This window comes from Plectrocnemia conspersa, unplaced genomic scaffold (genome assembly GCF_051122295.1).
Source record: "Plectrocnemia conspersa isolate PC_06_02 unplaced genomic scaffold, ASM5112229v1 ptg000013l, whole genome shotgun sequence".
Taxonomy (NCBI): domain Eukaryota; kingdom Metazoa; phylum Arthropoda; class Insecta; order Trichoptera; family Polycentropodidae; genus Plectrocnemia; species Plectrocnemia conspersa.
Genome location: NW_028277177.1, coordinates 7,018,027 through 7,038,531, shown reverse-complemented (window position 1 = coordinate 7,038,531; position 20,505 = coordinate 7,018,027). Strand labels below are relative to the sequence as shown.

The window sequence follows — 20,505 nt, the reverse complement described above, 5'->3', positions numbered from 1 at the left end:
TAGCATCGGTCCAAGAACGCTCTTTTGGGGCACACCAAAAGATATATTTAATATTTATTTTGTTAATTTATTTAGCTCAATAGATAATTTTTATATCAAACAAATTTAAACTAAACATATATATAATATATAACATAAACAGAAAATGAAAAATAATTATTATTATAAACACTTGCTCTATTGTAAAGTGTTTATTTCTAAGTCCAAACAGGTGGTTATTTTTAAGCTCCTCTTTACCTGAATTTTTTTTTTTATTAGTAATATTTTATATTTTTTTTTGATATTACTGGTAACTGGTTATTTTTTTCATTGAGATTAAAAAAAATTGTTATCGAATTGAAGAGATGCATTTAAAAAATCATATATTGAATTTTCACATTTTCACTCATTTTCCGTTATTAAATCAGATTGTGAAAAATATTTTTTAAGGGTTTCTTATTCTTTGTTATCTTCCAAAGCAAGTATCAGGTGGATTCTGTAGCAGTTTGGTTTTTAATATAGTATAGGATTGCCTCGATTTTTACTTTAGTATTTAGTTTTTTCATTGATTGCTTTAATTTGGCTTTGTCGTGAGATGATTGATTATTCAGACATTTTTTAAGCCTTTTCTTTTCGAAGGTTTTGTTTTAAATATTTTTGGCGCAGTTTATTTTTTTTTGTTATCGCTCTCAATGCTGCATCTTGTATAATTTTATTAACATTATAAATTGCAATTTATGTACCTTTAATAGTTTTTGGTGAACAACTTATTCTTTCGTTTAACGTTCGTTTGAAGTTTATTTTTGTTGTTGTATTAGAGTTGTGTTTTTTATTTTACTATAACGTTACTGTCTATTGTGACAAAAATTGGAGACTATTAGGGTGAACTATTAAAACATAATCCAGCTCTGTTATTTTTAGTTCATATTTTTTTTACTATGCAGAAGTCTATAAGATAATGTTTTTTTATTCGATTCTTTGGCCAGTACGTAGGATTTTCTGTTGAAACTGTAAGATTATTTTGTAGGTTAGCGACCTTTAAAAGAAAAAATGTATCCTCCGGCAAAGAATCTGTTTTTTGAAGAGTTCTCGGTCTTGGATTTCTTTAATCATGTGTTTTTGAGGGCTATATATGGCCGTGAATTAAGCCTATTTGACAGGGCTGTGGAGTCTTTAAAAAAAAACACGACTCCGACTCCGACTCCGATTTCGATATTTACCAACAACACGACTCCACTCCGACTCCGACTCCGACTTCGACTCCAACTCAAAATTTTTTAATTTTATCAGGTATTTTTGGTGTTTTTCTACACGTTTAATATTCATACGCTATACACATTCATTATTACGCAATTAAAAATTCATAAATTTCATAATTTAAAAAATGCTCGGAGTCGCTCATTTTTTACGACTCCGACTCCGACTCTTAGTTAGATTGCTGTGTTCAGTATGATGTATATATTAATTACGAATTTTTAAAGAGATTTTTGCAGTAAAATTTGTGTCTGAGATCAACATTATATTTATCTATGTTGTGACTTAATTGGAATATTACTTAAAATAGTCGTATTATCTATCGTTTAAAATTTGACAGCTGAAAATAGTCGTATATCATGCTGTTTCCAATAAAAAATTGGCCGGTGAAAAATTACTTTATACGCCAACCGGTCGAAATCTTGTTTCAAATTGTTACTATGCTAATCTTGATTATTAATTTCAGTATACTTAGTTATAGAGACGGTCTATAATATTGATCTTTAATCATTATTCATTGTTCATATAATTAACTGCCACGTTTAAAGGCGATAATTAAGAATTTAATTTTTTCCCATCCAGTGGTTTAAAAAAAAATTTTTGTATGTCTTTGATATGATGATAAACAATCGTTCAATTTTAATGATTTTCACATCGTTAATTTTATGTCACAATAATACGAGTGAAGCATAAAAAAAATATTAGCTGATAAAAATAAATTATTTATAGAAAAAATCTATTTTAAAATATTGATCGTAATAATATTATTGGGAAGAATCACAAAAGCGTCATTTAAATTAAGGAATATTTATTTATTTTAAATTATATTTGAAGATCCAACACTTTATTTCAGGTTGTTATGATTTATAGAATAATTAAATTATGAAGTAGTTAAAAGTGTATTTTTTTAGGTTTAAATTTCGCATGACTGTATAATTTACTTTAATCAATCGATTAATGACAAAATCATGTTTTTTTTTTATTAAATTGAATAACTAAATTAGAATTATGTCGTGAAATATTTGCTTTACAACTAGATAGCATAGCTTACTGAAAGTTGTTAAATAAATATAATATTTTTCTTGAGTTAAAATGATAATGCATGTATTAAATAATAATAATAATAATATGTGTATATATATTACATATATATTTTATTGATATTTCAAAAGCAAAAATCCTATTAGGAAAATTTATAAATTTCTTATATTATCTTGTTGTGGGACTAGCCCGAAGGAATCTGAAGAAGTTTCGTTAGCTTCCATGTAATTGGGGCAACGTTGTAAATATTTAATTACGCTTTGAAAGCTTTTGAGCTTTGAAGTTTGCAATAGTTTCGGTATAATGAGCAACGAATTGCTACAAAGATACATTAGTTAATATAATATATTATTTCATTTATTAATCGTAAATAAAATCAAATAATATTATTAATCTAACACATACAATGTGTTAGTTTATAATATTCCAGCATATTAAAAGTTTATAATTACCAAACAAAAACCACAATTTACGTAACATAAAATTTATGAAAGCGTTTTTAGAAATAATAAAAATTACATTTATTGAAATATTTTTAAAGTTTTAATATTAATTTAGGAAAGAAAAATATATGTCTATGACGAGTTAGGGAAGTAAAGTTATTAAAATAATAATATTTTTATATGTTAAAGTTATAAAGTTATTATTTGGTTAATGTTTAACTTATCTACTATTTTTAATGTTTATTTTGTATTTTTATTAAAAATTTACAAATAAGAATTTTTGTGATTTAATTTGCATTTGTAGAGATTTGCTTATGTGATATATACATTTCTATTTTTAGATAATATTTAAAGTAAATCAAATTATTGCGACTTATAATTATAGTTTCAATTTGAATCTGTCACTGTTTAAAACAGCTTTGGAGGCGGATGATTTTTTACTTAAAGTCACACAAAAAGTAATATTTTAAAGTTCAAAAATATATTTGGGTTAATTTTTTTCATAGTGTGATTTGATGAAATAAGCTACTTTTACTAAAATCAGTTTGATCTTCTGAGGACTGGCGAATCGTAATATGTCTAGCAGACAGTCGCGTCTTTGTTCTTCAGCTTCACATTAATATTTCGATTTGCAGCTGATGTAAGAATTCATATCTCGAAAATCAATTTGCATATTCATGGACATCGTTATTCGAGCAATGACTCCATTGTACTTAGTCCTACACTCTCCATTCATCATATTTCCTTACTTGTGCCTTCGTTACATGTACATATATAAAAATAAAATATTATCATAATACTCGCGGGCTGTGAGTGAAACACGCACGAACTAGTGTATAAATAGTCTTAGGCTTTGGACGTGGAAATTCACTTTGGTAATTATTTTTTTGTTTATATTTTAAGTAAAAGTATAATATATAAAATTTGGTACAATACTAGACATAAAACAATACTTGTTTGGCTAAGATATGTTATACATAACAATCGTGTAATAAATTCTCATTTTCTTTGATTTTTTTTAATTAAATAAAAATATTGGTCAATAAATAAATCTTATAATTAATATATTTAGAAGGTTGAGTATATCGGGTTCGTTCTTAATCTTCCGTGAAATCGATTAAACTTGCGATACTGAAAAGGACTCGAGCCGTGTGTTTAGGCGTATTGTCGGCTTTTTTCTCCGTTTAACGAAATATACAGAGCTTTCGTAGACTTAATTCCACTCAGAGGCGCTCGTGTCCGCTCTGCTGTGAACGAAAAGCTCCGCGGCTTGTTTAAATCTCTTTTCACTTCTGAAGAATGTTTGTCGTTCGTTAAAATTTATGCACATATACATACACCTCCCTTTTCTTTTATTTCGAGAGTTCAAAACGGAAGTAAACAGCTTCTAAAGTGACGCTCGTCAAAGGGGTTTATTATAAAATTTTTTTTTTATAATTCATAATATATTAAATAAGTAAAAATATTTTAGAATATTTCACTACATTCTACATGTTCTTATGCTTGAACTTTGATCTGATGCAAATGATCAGATGTTACACTTTCCCCATCATTTTGTATGAGGGTTAAAACGGGGAACATTAACCCAAACCTTATGCAACAGGTTAGAAGCAATCCAGATTTGTGTATACGCATGTTTACGCATCTTATGGGTTATAGGCTAAATTTTTTTGTACACATCTTTTATATTATTTTGTAGATTTTTTATATACATAAATAAATAAGAGTGGTTTTAATAATTTCCGTAAAATATAAGCTTAGTATATTATATTTATGTACAATATATTTTAAAAATAACATTGAATTCATAAATAGTAAGTTTGACATGATATATGCAGGGCTGAAATTTGCAAGTAGAAAAACTCGTTTTTTCCGTTCGTCGCACATAAATTTGCATCAAATAAAATTTCATACTAGTTCACATTTCACGGAAGTTGCGGCAAAGGAATATCTATGTGGATGTAGGTAGAGTATGGTAAAATATTTTTTATTTTTAAATTTAATAATAATAACTTAATTAATTAATTAATTTTAGTAAAAAGAGTTTAATGACTAAAATCCATAATTGCAAATGAAAAACTGTCACTCTCATATTAGAGTGACACTATGATTAACCAGGTGCATAGGATAAACAATGACATCGATAAAGCTCAAATAGAACGTCTGCGCCACTTTCTGTACATGGCACAAGCTTTTGGTAAAGTTTGACACGTTTGAGCTAAGCTTTGAACTTATCAAATCACCCCCGGAGGCATATAGTTGCTGTTAAAGTTATATCTTTAAGATCGATAATTCAGAGTGCAATAAGAAAATGGTTATATCAGAGACCGCAAGATGTGCGGATGTGATACAGAATAGTGGGTGCAACATAAAGATAATAAGCACATAAATTAGAAAACATTTGCTAACATATAAGCGATTGATAACAAAGTCAGAAGACTTGACACAACAGTGGCGTATCAAATTTCAGCAAAGAAGTTTTACAAACCGATGAGAATGCTCTCTAATGTTTCAATTAATCAGAAGACGGTTCCTTACTGTTACTCTGAAAAATATTTTGGCATGTCAAGTTGCAGCAAAAACAGCATATAAAACATAGTGACTAATATGCAAGAAATTGAAGTTATCCGTACATATTATAATTTAAATTAAAATATTAAAAATAGGTGTCTAATAGTGAATTCTGAAAAACACTTATTTTTAATCTTGGTCTAATCATGCAAAGTTAAGACTTATTACGTAAGACACATTTTTTATTGAAGTGTCTGAAAATACACGCTTTGAGGATTCAATAGCGCATTCAAGTTTTGTATTTTTAAATATTGTTGACCTGCTTGCTTGCCAAAATATCAAAATAAACCGTAAGATTTTTCCCAAATTATAATTTTATTAATCAATAAATGTATATATTGTATCTACATCTTTCTGTCTTTGTGTCAGAGTGTATTCATTTATTTTTGTGGTCACTGTACCGTTGAAAATATGGCACATCCACGTCAAATTTTTCATGAAACATTTTACGTTTGTGGAAGCAACATAGATGTCAGAATATACTCGGCTCGACGAGTGCGATAAATGTTTGTGCCCAGTTAAAAAATAAAAATAAACGAGCTTTCGACACGATGAGGGTTGCTGCTTGTTAACGCTTCTATGGCACTCAACGGGTTAAATGAGCTGACCGATATTTTTTGATTATTATTTATTTACATGTCCATTTTTGGTATGGTTCTAATAAAATTTTGTTTAACATGCACAATAAAAAACATTACCTCAGTATAAAAAACAACATATTGTAGCGTTTAATAAGCTTGGTTCTTAGATGGCAATCTTTAAACAAAAAATCTGGTCCTATTATATTTTTTAATAAGTAAAAATTGCAGTATATTATTATAAATTGTGTTGTCTTTCAAGATTCGTAATCGACGACCAGAAGGGTTAAAACGTATCAGTTCAATCACATTTTGTAGTTTGTAGACTAATGCTTAAGGTAGAAATGTAAAATTTATATTTCTAATTTTTCTGAAAAAATCATTTACATTTTTTGTAGTTTCTGCATTTATTTGCTGGATTGACAAAAAGGGTTTAAGAATGTTTTAAGTCTAAACATTTGTCAATATTAGTGCATTCAAAAGTTGTCTAATTTTTAATTATGGTTTAAACAATTCAGCGTGTGCATAAAAAAATATTACATTACATAAAAACTACTTTATTTATTATTTTGTTTTATTTTTTAAAAACATTTAATTATGTATTAAATAAACTGTGTCTCGATTTTTATAATTTTATGAATATATTTTATCGTTAATCTAATGTCTGAAAATATAAAATATTTAAAAATTATAATGGAAAAATACTTGTAGATAATGACAGATTATCTGCTCATATCTATTCATACCACTATATTTTTCGTTCTATAATTTATGTTACTCTGGTTGTTTGTCCTATCTATTGATATTAAAGCTGCGTGCCGTATTAGCCATCTAAAGCACACACATAGCGTTGAGCTCATGTATTTGCTCACACCAGACAAATTTATACATGTGTAGTATTTGTATATTGTGAATAATAATTACATGTAAGATTCAAAGATAAAAAAAATTATTTGATAAAACCTTTTCAAAAGGTAAAGCTTTTAAAATAAAACATTTTAATTATTAAAAAGTAACACAATAGATGAGAAACTTTATAATTTTTCATTTTTAAAGGTATTTTTTGAAAAGTAAAAAATGTTGATAAAAGTATCTTTAGAATCCATTAAATCAAAGCACTTTATAATTTTTTTATAAAAAACTTTCTGATTATTAGCAGCTGGAATTAATTGACATACAAACCAATAAAACATTAAAAGAATCTTTTGAATTGATAAATTTAACGTGCTTTTAATTTTATTATTTCTTGCTCTGAATAAATTTCAAGCAATTTTTTTTCTAAATTATTATGTGGCTCTTTTATTTTTATCCATTTTTCAATGTGACATCTATATATGCCAATAAAATATGTTGCTGACCACTAAAATAAATTAAAGCTTATACTGTGACAATTTCAATTTATAGTTTGTCATTAAATTGAGTAAATAATCAATTAAAAAATTCTAATAAACATCATTATTTTTGTGTGGTTAATTAAACCAAGGTATTTTATTAATAGACAGAAGTTTGTTAGTAAAATATCTCAAATGTAAATTTGCACTTAAACATTTTTTCAACGCTGTATGGAAAAATGTTTTTTTCTGATCTTAAGTTTTTAAAATATTACGGCTTTAATGCAAAATATTTATTATAAAAGTATTTTAAAATATTTCCACAAATGCGGATTTACTGTTTTATAAAAATACAAAAAATACATCAAATTTTTTGTGAAATGCAATTACTTCAAATTTTATTGCCTGGGTGAATATTTTTTAAATTAGGCGGATGTGATTAAAATATAAATAATTCTGTCAAGAACTTAGGAGGGACATTTAAGTAAGGATGTAGATATAGTAAGCACATCGCTAAAGTTAAAAAAACATCAATGATGTTCAGATTTGTATTGCATAGCGCGTTTAATTTTTCATTCAGTTTGTAGCTCCATTTTTTGAAATCACAGTGTAACAAAATATTTCTTGTAGTTAAAAAAATTCAGAAAAAATTTATCTTATACATCTACAAAATAAAGTATGGATCATATCTGCATTTGTATCTTAGTGACTTTTTTGTTTAACGCGTTAGAAAGAAATTATTTGCATTTTAAACGTAGCGTGTATTTACTTAAACATTTATTGAAATTGCTGAGGTTTGATGCTTGTCTTAAAAAGTTGCGATTGCGTCCCTTATTCTTAACCATTGCGGCAAGAATGTCAACACTCGAGAATGCTCATTTTACCCAAAAGCTTGCCAGACACAATGATGTTTTCGACGGTTGATATAAAGAGCTAGAACAATTTATATCGGATCGTGCGCAAGATCTTCTAGATGTGCTAATAAAATAAAAATAAAATAAATTTTATGTTTTATTACAGAAGTGGGGGCATGCGTCGCTGGACGGCGCTGTTGTGCTGGGCGGCGCTGTTGTGTGCGAGTGCGCATGCGCAGCGGCCCTGCACTTTCAACTCCCTGTGTTGGTGTCGTCCCAGAGAGATATCCTGCGTAGCAGTGCCCCTCCACAAATTACCAGGTGAGGAGCATAAAATCGATTTACCACGTTTTTTTGAGTCAGAATCTTATGATTTTGTTATTAAGTATAATTTTAACTTTATAAATTATAATAATAAAAAAATATTCTTATCTTCAAACAGAACCACTCAGTTTTATATTGCTTTTCGGGGACGGAATGTATGTGATGGAATAAGGGCATTATATAGGTTAATTAATTGACTAATTGACGCCTGAGATGTGATATTATAATCCAGTTACGGTTTAATTGCTAAATTTGGCGTCAACTGGGGTGAAGTAAAATTAGTTAAATTAAACTAATATTCTATCCTAATAAAATGAGTATCGATTTATTCAAAACGCTTTGAATGAGTCGAATAGCTAATTTTATTCAACTTTATATATGTTTGTTGAATTTAAGTCTTGAGTCCAAGTATACACACTGGTATTAAGCTTTTTCTTTTCATTCCATGGTATGCCATTGTTCACTCTTAATGAGTGCAGGCAAGGGTTGTCCACGTTTTGTAAATATTATTGGTTCTGTTTTGTCTTGATTCATTGAAACTCTCTATTTAATATAATATTGTTTTAAATTTTCAAGAGATTTATGTAGTTAAACTGCAATAGGTTAAGACTATAAGAATTTATTAAGATTGCAGTGTTGTCAGCGTCATTGATAGTTTGGTATTTTTTAAATTGGAATATCATTAGTATATAGAATGAAGAGTATACTTCTCTGTAGTACACAAGCTGGTATTTTACCCGGTATTTAAAATGTATTATTTATTGAAACAACATAAATTTAAATCTTCAGATCAAACCATAAAATGTCTAGCAATATCAAATATTATAGCAATATTAAAACCAGAACATTATTTCATATTAAAATTGGCAGATATGTGCTTTGTTAGTCTGTTTGGTTGATGCTGTTTAGGCAAATGATGTTCGCGAAAAGCAAATTGTTTTTTTATCCTTTAATCAAGATATTATGATTATTTTATTAATATATTAGTATATGATACGTGGCAATTGAAAATTTTCTGGATATATAATCTTATCAAAATGAGAAATTGATATTTCATGTTATGATTCTGTGAGGGTTAAGTCAAAATTTCCATACTATCATAAATTTTGAGCTCTTTATGTGGGTATAGACAAATGTCAAACCTTGGTTGGGTAAAGTGTGTTAAGTACACACTGCGGGTCCACTTCTCAGCCTTGAGTTAAATGAATAAGAAAGTCAAGTTTATCATTTAAAGTTGATGTTGAGTAATAACACGATCGTAAAAAAGGAAATAAAATACACATTGAAAATGAAAAATATTAAAATTAAAGCCTAGAAAATCTAGAAAATAATAAGTCTAAAATGCTCTAAAATGTTTCTTTTTGCATTAAATATAGACAAAAATGTGATTAGTTAAACAACTTGCACAATTTATTATAATTTAGACGTAATTTAACAATCATTTCAAACACATTAAAACATGTATCGAAAGTTAGGGTGTATTTTTAACTACAATGAAAGATAGATATCGTGATTAAACAATTGCGTTAATAATTGAACATATTACGTAGACAAATCAATAGACAAAGCGTTCTACCCTGCGCAAAGTACTATTGTTTTCTACACTTTTGTTACCGATTGCCAGAGTGGTTATCTTTTTTAAGCCATAAACACATTTCGTGTCTATACTGGTCGTTTGTGTGTATCTACAGGTTGTTTTGTCTACATACATATTTAAAAAATGCAAAGATTACCAGTGTTAATTAGCAAAATAGAAAATGATTAGTTAAAAAATAATAGGGCTTAAATTATGTAATACGACGATATTATGTCACCTATATGGGGTTTTGCTTAATATCGTAATCGAAAGCGTTAATTACACTGCTAGGCGAGAGCTTTCCTCCCGCGAGAGCTTTCATCGAATAGCGTCACTCCATTAAAGCTGCAGTGTGCGGCTCGTTTTGAGCGCATCTCGAGACAGCATCACGCACAGAGGCGCCCCGTGCCAGGTGCAATTAAGGCGCTTCATATAAAGTGCATAAAGGAGGGCAGAGTCGCAAGGCGTCGGCCCCCATCGCCACCTATACTCGTATAATGCCTGCTTGCCTACCTCGTTAATTGTCCCTGAGCTTTTTCCAGGCTCAGCCAAACGGCCTTAAACCACGCTAGCCAAGCCTTGAAAAACGTATATAGAAAAGGAGGGCTGTTTGAGGAGTTTGTAGCTCAATTAATTTTGCATTAACTGCTTTGGCTTCATTCTACTTATTTTATAAAAAAAAGTATTTTAAATAATTAAACGATTATGATTGAAAAATGTTTTATTAGATACAATGAACTTATAAAGAGTTAATAAAATCTAACGTTTATTAATTTATAATTAATAAAAAAACAGCTTTAGGTTATATATTTATTTTAATGTAAGTTTTTTGCTGCTGTAGGTTTTAATTTGACCTCACAAATTTAATAATTTGTGACTAAACATCAGGAAATCTAGATCTATGTTACTAATTAAAAGCTTACGAATATTAAATGTCACCATGCGATTAAGGCTATTATTTTAATAACGGTGTATTTAATAAAAAAATTGTTTCAGCTACAGCCATTGAGCTCACGGCTCTGGTTCAGTCCATTGTCTTATAGAAATTAAACATAATATGAACATATTAATAAAGTGAGACTTATGATTCAAATTCACGTTCAATATACATTTCCTGTAATTAATTCTAGAGACAATTTCTTGAAATATTTTTTTAATTATAAAAATACAAAGCTAAACTAAACTTTAACTGTTTTTTTTATGATCGTATCTGTCAATAATAAAAAAATTTAATACATCGTATTGATTTCGTAGGAAAAAGTTTATTTTGTGTTTAATGAAATATTAATATCTTATATCAACACAAATAATACTTATGCATATTATATTTTGATATTTACAATATTAAAAGTACACATTTTAGATACAATTTTTTATCGCTACATCGTCAGTTACTTATCTTTTTACAATATTGCTTATTTAATTTTTTCTTGAAAGTGCATGTTTAATCATTTAAATAAGCTGTCAGTTCTATTATTGCTTGATCAGTAAGCTGAAGAAGCTTTTTATATACACAGATACATATATCAATTTTTTGTCTGATTTTTTAGTACTATTTTCTAAATACCTACTTTTTAAATAATTCACAATAATATTACAGAAACGCTTTTATTATTTTAAGCTATACAATATTATGAATGAATATTTTTGAGTCTTGGGGTTTTTAATTTTTGATTTATGATTTTTTAATCTTATAAAAATTTTACAATACATTGAAATTTATTTAAAAAATATAAAATAAAATTTTTAATCATATTTACATATTTTTGTTTTAAACATTTTTACATACAATAGAAATATTTACATGTAAAATATTACAGTACTTTTTATTATTAATATTTATTTATATTTAAATAAAAAATAGTTTTATTTAATATTTGTTATGTTAATTTCACTGCAAAAATATAGAGCTAAAGATTTATGTTTCTTTTTCTTGAAATAATATAATAACAATACGTGTTAATTCTAATTATGTATTTATTTTGAGTTATTCTTAAATATCAACCGGTTTAAAATATGAAGACCTAAAAGAAAGGAGTAACATGTAGAAAATTGGCAACTTTTAAAGTTTATTAAAATTTTTAACACAACTATTTTTTATGCGTATGGGATAAATATTATTGATGTATATAGTAGTTAAAAATGTTTTTTCTAATTCTTAACTGAAAATTTATTACCAGCCGTTATAAAAAATTTAATCAATTAAAAAGCCCAGGCTCCTCCTAACTTTTACGTTACTTTATTTCCCTACAAAAGTATTTATAGGGGGAAAAAATACGGCGATAATAAGACTAGAGTCAATATTTCTTTTATTTTCAACCATAAAGTTTTTATTTGAGCGGTATTCAAAAACTCACAAAAAGATCGTAAAAGGTTAATATTAATAACTATTTTTTTTATATATATTATTAAATTCTTAAAGATTTTTTTATGCACTTTTACATTAGTTATGTGTCAAATAAATATGGCAGTTAAAATATAAATTAGATATGGAATTTAAATTAGGTAAAACTTTTTATTAATATATAGACAATGAACATGCTTTTAAAATACAAACGTGTGTTGAATATATTGAATATGCTAAGCTAACACATTTAATTGAAAAGCAAAATATTCATTCTTAGAATTAACTTTAATGTAGTATATGTTAAAATGGGTCTTCTTGATATTTTATAAATTAAAATTATATTTTTTATGGTTATCGCGCTTTTTTTTTATTCAATCTCGGTCTAAGGGCCGCAATGACAGCAAGCTTTTTAAAGCAAAGTTCTAAAATATGTTTAATAAATTTAAGCTATGAGTCCAGGTGTAAACACAGATATTTAACGCTGGTTTTCCATTTTACGTTTCTGCCCTCTTTATTTAGTCGCGTAGACAGTAGATCTATGGTTGCGTCTGTAGGTCGTTCTTGAAGTTGTTGGTACTTATTCTTGATCGCGTGTTCTGGAGATGTATGTGAAATAGTAGTGTAGGTTGAGTGTGTCTAGTTTGGTTTTGTGCCGCGGTATATATACCCTTGTGTGCGTAAGGCATATAGCTATATAGATGAATGCTAGGTCCACGGGCACCGCTCACAAGACTTCAGACGCGCATGTACCGTGTATCTTGACTACTTTTATGTATGAATTGCTACAAAATATTTATTAAGGATATTAAAATCACATAAACTAGTCACAGAAAAATATTTAAAAAGTATAAATAACTTCTTTTCTATTGATGCATAATTTTACATATTATTCTAATGTAATAGTCACGTATTTTGTGGACTATTTATGTTGCAAAAATATGCAATTAATATTTTTTTGCGTTCATATTTTTTGTAGTATTAATGCTAGGTGATTTACTTAGTGGCGAGGTTTTTACTATCCTTTCTATTTATATAGCCTGTGACGTAGTTTTGTTTTTAATATATTTTTCAAAAGAGATTTTGACTTAATATGCCTCAAAGTAAGGCACTTGAACTAAGTTTCAATTTTATATATGGCACATCACTACAATTCCACGATATTTTCTAGTATGCTATCATATTTTAACTATTTATGAATTATATTTTTTAATTTATTCATAGTATAAATGGTTTGAAATTTATCGTAGGATGCATTGCTACAAAGTAATTATCGTCTATTTAAGTCTCACACTATTCAAACGCCCCTCGTCCATATAATAATATATTACACAGCAATAACCGTAAAAATAACAAATCTCTTTTTATCACCTCGTTGCGGTTTAATGGATTAGACGCGTGTTCTTGCTGCGTTTTATTTTATTTTATTCGTCAGCACCGGCAAGACGGATATCCGAACGTAGTAAATTTATTCATGTATTCCTCTATGAACGCGTACTATATGTGTAGCATGGGCGAATCCTTTGCAGATAGATAGACACGCGAATCCGGAGTGGATTTTGTGACATGTTAATTTATGTGCGATTATACGGATGCGAAAGACGTGTGCGGGAATATTAGAGGCGTATGACGTTTGCTCAGAATTATGAGCTGAGACGTAGCAGTTTGATTAGGTGGTTCTGTGTGCCAAAAATATTGACTGACTAGAGGATAGAGCTCAACATGTAAGGTAAGACTGTTTAAGACAGAATTTAAATTAACAGTATTACGCTACAGCTCAGTGGATATATTTTATATTATGAAAGGTCTTAAGTTTAAGCTCGGTAGCGAAATCGTATTCTAAAATAATCTGCGGTGTCAATCTATGATATACATGTGGCCACTGAGAACTCAGAATATTAATTATATGCTGACGAACTTAAAGTGTTTCACCGTCGCTGTCACCGCAAAAGGACTCAGAGTCGACGTGGAGGTGGTTCACTGACAACCGGCTACCTTTAAGCATCGCCAAATACATTATAATGCCATAGTAAAATCCTCTTATAATTAACATCGAGCAAAGTTTGCAATAAAGATTAATTTCATTACACGGAGCGCAAATAGTTTTATATGATGCGCTAGTATGTAGCACCATGGAATCAAAGCGAAGCAAAGTACTAGAATGAGTACAGGGCATGATTGTTTTGATAAGAACATTGATATACAATTAAAAATATTCTAAACATTTCTTAAATGGTATGTGGCGTTAATAATCCGTTGATATTTGTCAATAAACTGTAGAGTGCTATTGTCATGCCATTAAAACACATGCTAAGAAATTGCTTCTGGACTGAGAATAGGTCTACATACGCCAAAATTATGACAAAACTGTCAAGAACAGTTTTGAGCATAGTCCACATGATTGAGTCGTTTTTAGTACGATAATTAACAAGGTTTTATCTTGTTTATGAAGAAGCATAGTCTCAGAAAGATATGTCATATATGATGAATGCTATATAATAGTTTTTTCCTAATCATATTATGTTTTGAAATAGAGGCATTAATTGGTCAGAAAGATTGCATCGGTTTGTGAGAATATCTTTTGTGCAAACAGCGTAAACCCAATGTGTTACAACGGTGTAAATCTGTACTAACTGGATAAGTCAATCAGACACAATTAATACGTAAAAGAATCGGTCACAGCATTATAATTAATTATGAGGTATTATGTGTATTATAATTTATATTTATTATATATTACTTTGTAGCGCAGTTTTATAAATAAAAATTTGAGTCTACTGCCGTGGCTGGATTCCGCGGCATTTGGGTTACTAGTCTAGACCTTATGGTCCACACTATTCCGACTTTTTTGAAGAGCAAGGTCTATATTTACCCAGCTGCACAATATTGCCGAGCTCTAACCCAAATATAAATATGCAGAATTTCAATAAAAATTACGTTTAATTGTCTTCTTTAATTTTTTTAAGATAAGTATCATTAAGACTTTATTTTTTAAATTATCCATGGCTGTAGTAATGCTCTTTGAACTTCTTTCAAAGGGAGTGAAATTATCCGTGTGCATCTAGCAGTAAAAATATGCTTAATGTTTTATCACCGGTCGCCTCGAGAATATAGTATTTTTTAAAAAAAATCAGAGCTTTTTACTTATCAAATATTATTTTCCATTATGCATGAACTTTGATAAAGTTTAAAGAGCTCATGACCAAAAATTTTGCTACTTTGTTCTTTATATATATTTTTTATAACAACAAGTTATTTATGAATTGTTATTGTATTAAAACCTCAGCAATAAGTTGTTAATATTTTTAAGGCACAATTTCATAGAAAGCAATAAACTATTTCTAAAGCAAAGTTTCGTGATATAATCTCATTTAGCGATAGTTTTGATATTATACAGGAAATATGATTTAACGATCCTGCGACTTGACATAAAATTTCAATTCTCAGATAGTTAATTGTATTTAAATAATAAAATAAGTTTTATTGTTGAGCGTAGAGCGAAATGCGAATAAATAATTTATTACAAATAACTGACAATATTTCTTGAAAACAAGTACAAATTGTTTCTATATTTGATCGCAATATAAATAATTCAATTTTTGGATTTTGTTAAATATTACAAATTTTGAACAGTTTAATTAAGTGGTAATTTACATTTTTACTGTTTTCATTCATTATAATATCTCTATTTTAGAATAATTTTGATAAGCTCTAAATTATTGCATTTCATTTATGTTTTCGTTATACGAGCTATGAAATTTTAAATACTCGGCCACAAACCACCATCGCTCAAATTAATAAATACGCACATTAATATAAACGAACAAACATACTAATCTACCATTAATTTATAAGCAGACCACACACGTTTGTACGCGCCGCAAAGTTGACCTTTTCGGCCTCGCTTAATTACAGCGACGACTTAATTTGAAATGTGCGGTTAGCTAGTGGTAAGCTGCAATTAAACACCGACAGCCGTTCCTTAAATATCCAACAATAAATTGTGTATAACCAAAATTTAAAACATTAATCATAGACATTGGAAAATTGATCCGTGAACGCGAAGAAATAATTTCGCCGTGGTTAATCTGAGAAGATGCGGTGATTAAGAAGAGAATGCGGAATCGGTATTAATGGCCGGCGCTAGAGACAATTGGGATTTTCCTAATAATATTATAATAGTAGATAATGTCAATGAACTCTCAAAGGGTATTAAGGTTGAATCGTGGTTTATAGTCAGAGCGAAGGTGGAGGCTTTGGAGCTATAAACCGTTACATATTTAGTATGATTAACGTGTTAAAATGGATAGTAAACTGTTCCCGTGATAGTTGTGCTGAAGCACTCATAAAATATTTTTATTGCTAGTTTGTCTTAATTATTATAATTGCATTTTATGCTTAGTAGTGCAAGATAATATAATCTTAAAGCAAACACTACATAATTTCAAGTATGATTATACAAGAGCTATTCGGAAAATAAAGATAAAAAGTTTGTAACAATAATCTAAATCAGTCAGTTTGGTGGGCCAGAAAACAGCATTAAAACCAAATAAAAAACCGTAATCTGGCTTTCATGTTTTTATTTGCATATTTCATGATTTTGACATTCACTTAAATCAAATATTAATATTGCTATCTATCAGAAACTTCTCAAAATTCGTGTCTATAGTAATAAGTTTTCGGGTTTTTAGGCCGAAGGATGTAAATTTGTAGCTAATATAGACGCTAGAAAAAGCTGGAAGCAGTTTATTGTTATTGCGTTTAATTTATCACAGATATATAGTGTGGAGTTGTACATATTTTGTTGACTGAGTGCTGGTGGAGAAGTGATGTTCTCTGTATGATTCGCTGAGTTCGCTCGAATTTGTTGTTCTTTGTTCTCGGTCTCGGTCTGGTTGTCTGTGGTCTCAAATCGACTAAAAATCTCAAATCATTTGAATGGCTTGGTCGTAAGTAGATGTGACAGACTTTTACGCTTTTTATTTGAAATGCCTCTTTCGAATCACATATGAAAATGTTCGTGATCCAATTGCATCGCTTTAGGATTTCACGCTTTTAAAAGTGAAATTGCAAGATAGAACGATTTCAAAGTTATTTATTGCAAGATGTAAATTACAATAATGGTTTTTACGCTACTTTATAGACGGTTTAGTGATGCGTTGTCTACTGCATCATTTTCGTACAAAAATGAAGTTTTTAAAATAAATCGTGGTATTAGGTTTTCTCTTATTGTTATTAAGCATTTTGTAAAAATGAGTTGTTATTTCTTTTTCATAAGTTAAAATAGTTGCTTAGATGACTTCCCACGAAGCGTTAATTATGATTTTTTTAATAACATTATATCAAATTGGGGTTCGAAGTTCGTCATTACCTATCCTTAAAATTTATTGTGAATATTGACCTAAAAATATTATAATTTACACCCCACTCTGCTTTAAAATTTTGCCATTTGAAGTCCATTACTCTATTCTTTTCTGGCTTTACAATAAAAATACAAATATATTTCAGTGAAACTTTCTTCGTTTGCACGGAATAAACTAAATTATCATCGAAGCGCTGTTCATAAATAATAACTTCATTAAAAATAAAATTTAACGATCAAAAATGTATTCAGTACATAATTTTATTTTATTGCATACAATACTGATGTTTATATATATTTTCATGTATACGATATTATTATTATATTTCTACAAAATGTAACATTGCGGGCTATACGTCTATCAAAACAGATTTACTCGGATTGATTGAAGCAAATTCTGAGGTAATAAATCTTCCATAATAAATCGGTCGAGGCCTTAAATTATCCCATCACTCAAATATTTCACGATCGTAACCTTGACATTGAACTGTTACGGAATATATAAAAAAAGTTATATTTACATTTTGCCAAAATAAATGATTAAATTATTTGATTATAATGATTGTGTTTATGATATGTGTTTATTTATTTAAGGTAATTAATTGATATCAAAATAATAGATAGACAAGAGAGAATATTTGCTTCTATGCTGTTTCTAAGAGTATATGATTTAAACAGAGTGGTTCAGAAACAATATTTAAATACTAATATAAAAAATTCCAGAAAAATATTATTTTAAAAATAAACTTCTAAAAATAGTTTTTAGTTACTTTAAAGTATTTCTTAAATAATAATTGCTATTTTTATTTTGACAGAAATGAGTGCCACTTCAGGTCTTGTTCATCTGGAGATCACTGGCGCTGGTCTTCTCGGACTAGACGGAGGAGCATTAGACGCATTAAGACTACAATCCCTCACGTTACCAGAAAACCGCTTATACCGACTACCAGACAAAGCTTTCAGGTAATTTAACACTTGTGTTCTCTCTCGGCGGCGAAAACGCGAATTTTTACGCTTCTTCGCTTTATGCATTTCACGCTCGTTATAAAGGAAACCGGAATTGTTGAACACGCCGGAACGCAAAGATCTATGGATATTGTCGGAAAACCGGCGGATTTCACATAAATCATGCGGAAAGGCGGTGGGCAATAAAATTCCGGTATTTTCCCATTTTTTATTGTTGTGGCTGTTTAATATGTATTATTTTATTTGTGTTGTTGCAGCTCGATGTCGAACACTTTGTCGTCGCTGGATCTAGGCTATAACGACTTTTCAGAAATACCTTTCTATCCGTTGAAAGCTCTCAAGATATTAAATTGGCTTAATCTTCAAAAGTGAGTATTTTTAATGGGTAATATTGGAAAATAATGACTGATATATTAACATATCAATTGAAAATTAGCCATTAGCTTATGTATGATATTTATAATTATATTTGATTAAAGCAATTATTTTCTCATAAATTTACATTTTTATAAATTTTTATTCTACTGCATAAGCATGTTGAAGTAATTGTGTTTTTATTATAAATTAATGAAGTCTAAAAAATATTTTTGAGATGCAACTAAATAATTTATTGATAAATAAATGTAATTTTTTTATTACATTTAATTTAATTTTTAATCTTAAGCTTAATTAATAAAATAAACTCTAGATGAAATTTCAGACTAAAGTAAATCGTACATGATTGATTGTAGTAGGTTCATATTCTAGTTAACATACATACATAAGGGGAGAGGAACGTCACTTCCAGTCCTCGCCCTTCCAAACTCTTTGTTTTTGTCTAATAAAGATCTTATTGGACAATTTACCTGCATAATGGGCTTTGATTCCTAAGCATTTACCATACATTTCTTTGTGCATTTGTTAAAGTATTAAAACGATTTGATGGACGTTTGTTTAGATACGCAATATTATTTATTTACGTTGACAATAAAAAACATTGTTTCTTAAAAAAATCAGGAGACGCAGATACATTTTATCTAGTGTTTTGAATTTACTTATGACTAGAGTCTCCAATTACTCGAACCATCAACTACTCGAGTATCGAATATTTAAATTTTAAAATACTCGAGTACTCGAGTACTTTCGAGTATTTACCAAACGTACCAAAATAGCTATTATTCAAATTCGTGCACATATAAATAAATAAATAATATACTTAGTATGTTAATTTTTACAATTATTTTAACTTCACGAACATACTTTTTAAAAACAATAATGCAAAAAGTGTCTCGAATTTAATATTACTGCTAACCTTTGGTTTTATTATTCCCGTTATGGAAAAAACCCTTTCCGTTGCTGTTGATGTTGGTCTTATTGTCATTTACGCGTTGGATAAGGCTTCTAATTTATATCTGTTCGCTTTTTATAGATATAAAATTTTTTGAACTCTCTTTTTATGTTCTCTTCTTTCATTCCCTTCTCTGCTTTTCTCGTATTTCCTTCGACTATTGACAAAATAACATTTTGTAATTCTTCTTGAATAGATTTTTTTTCTTAACAATATACAATATTCTACTTCTTCTAATTAATGCGAAGAATTTAAATCTATATCCTTCGAAGATGTATTTGGGTGAATCCCTTTCACTCTAGAGCTAAACGGTTCGCAAAGAACTGACTTTACTTTAAATGCCTTAAAAACACACAATTGTTTTGATTTATATTTTAAGCTGAGGGATCAGTATAAACAATTCACAACACTTTACGCTACAACTGCATAGTCATAAAACCTAAAATTTTTTTTTGTTGATATTTCATATTGTTCATTGCCATAAATTAGATAAGTCGGGACTGTCGAACAGAAAACACAAAAGAAATTTCTCCGTCGTACCCACTAACATAGCCG

The 20,505-nt window shown here is 28.7% G+C and overlaps 1 protein-coding gene across 1 annotated transcript in view; it reads left to right on the top strand.

The window, feature by feature from the left end:
- Positions 1-20,505, top strand: part of LOC148227150 (chaoptin) — a 73,243-nt gene that overhangs the window by 43,848 nt on the left and 8,890 nt on the right. Inside the window, exons 3-5 of the mRNA XM_088201457.1 lie at positions 8,218-8,372; positions 18,473-18,620; positions 18,881-18,991. Of these exons, the coding sequence (XP_088057583.1) occupies positions 8,228-8,372; positions 18,473-18,620; positions 18,881-18,991 (404 nt within the window). The 5' untranslated portion in view covers positions 8,218-8,227. The remainder of the gene's footprint in view (positions 1-8,217; positions 8,373-18,472; positions 18,621-18,880; positions 18,992-20,505) is intronic.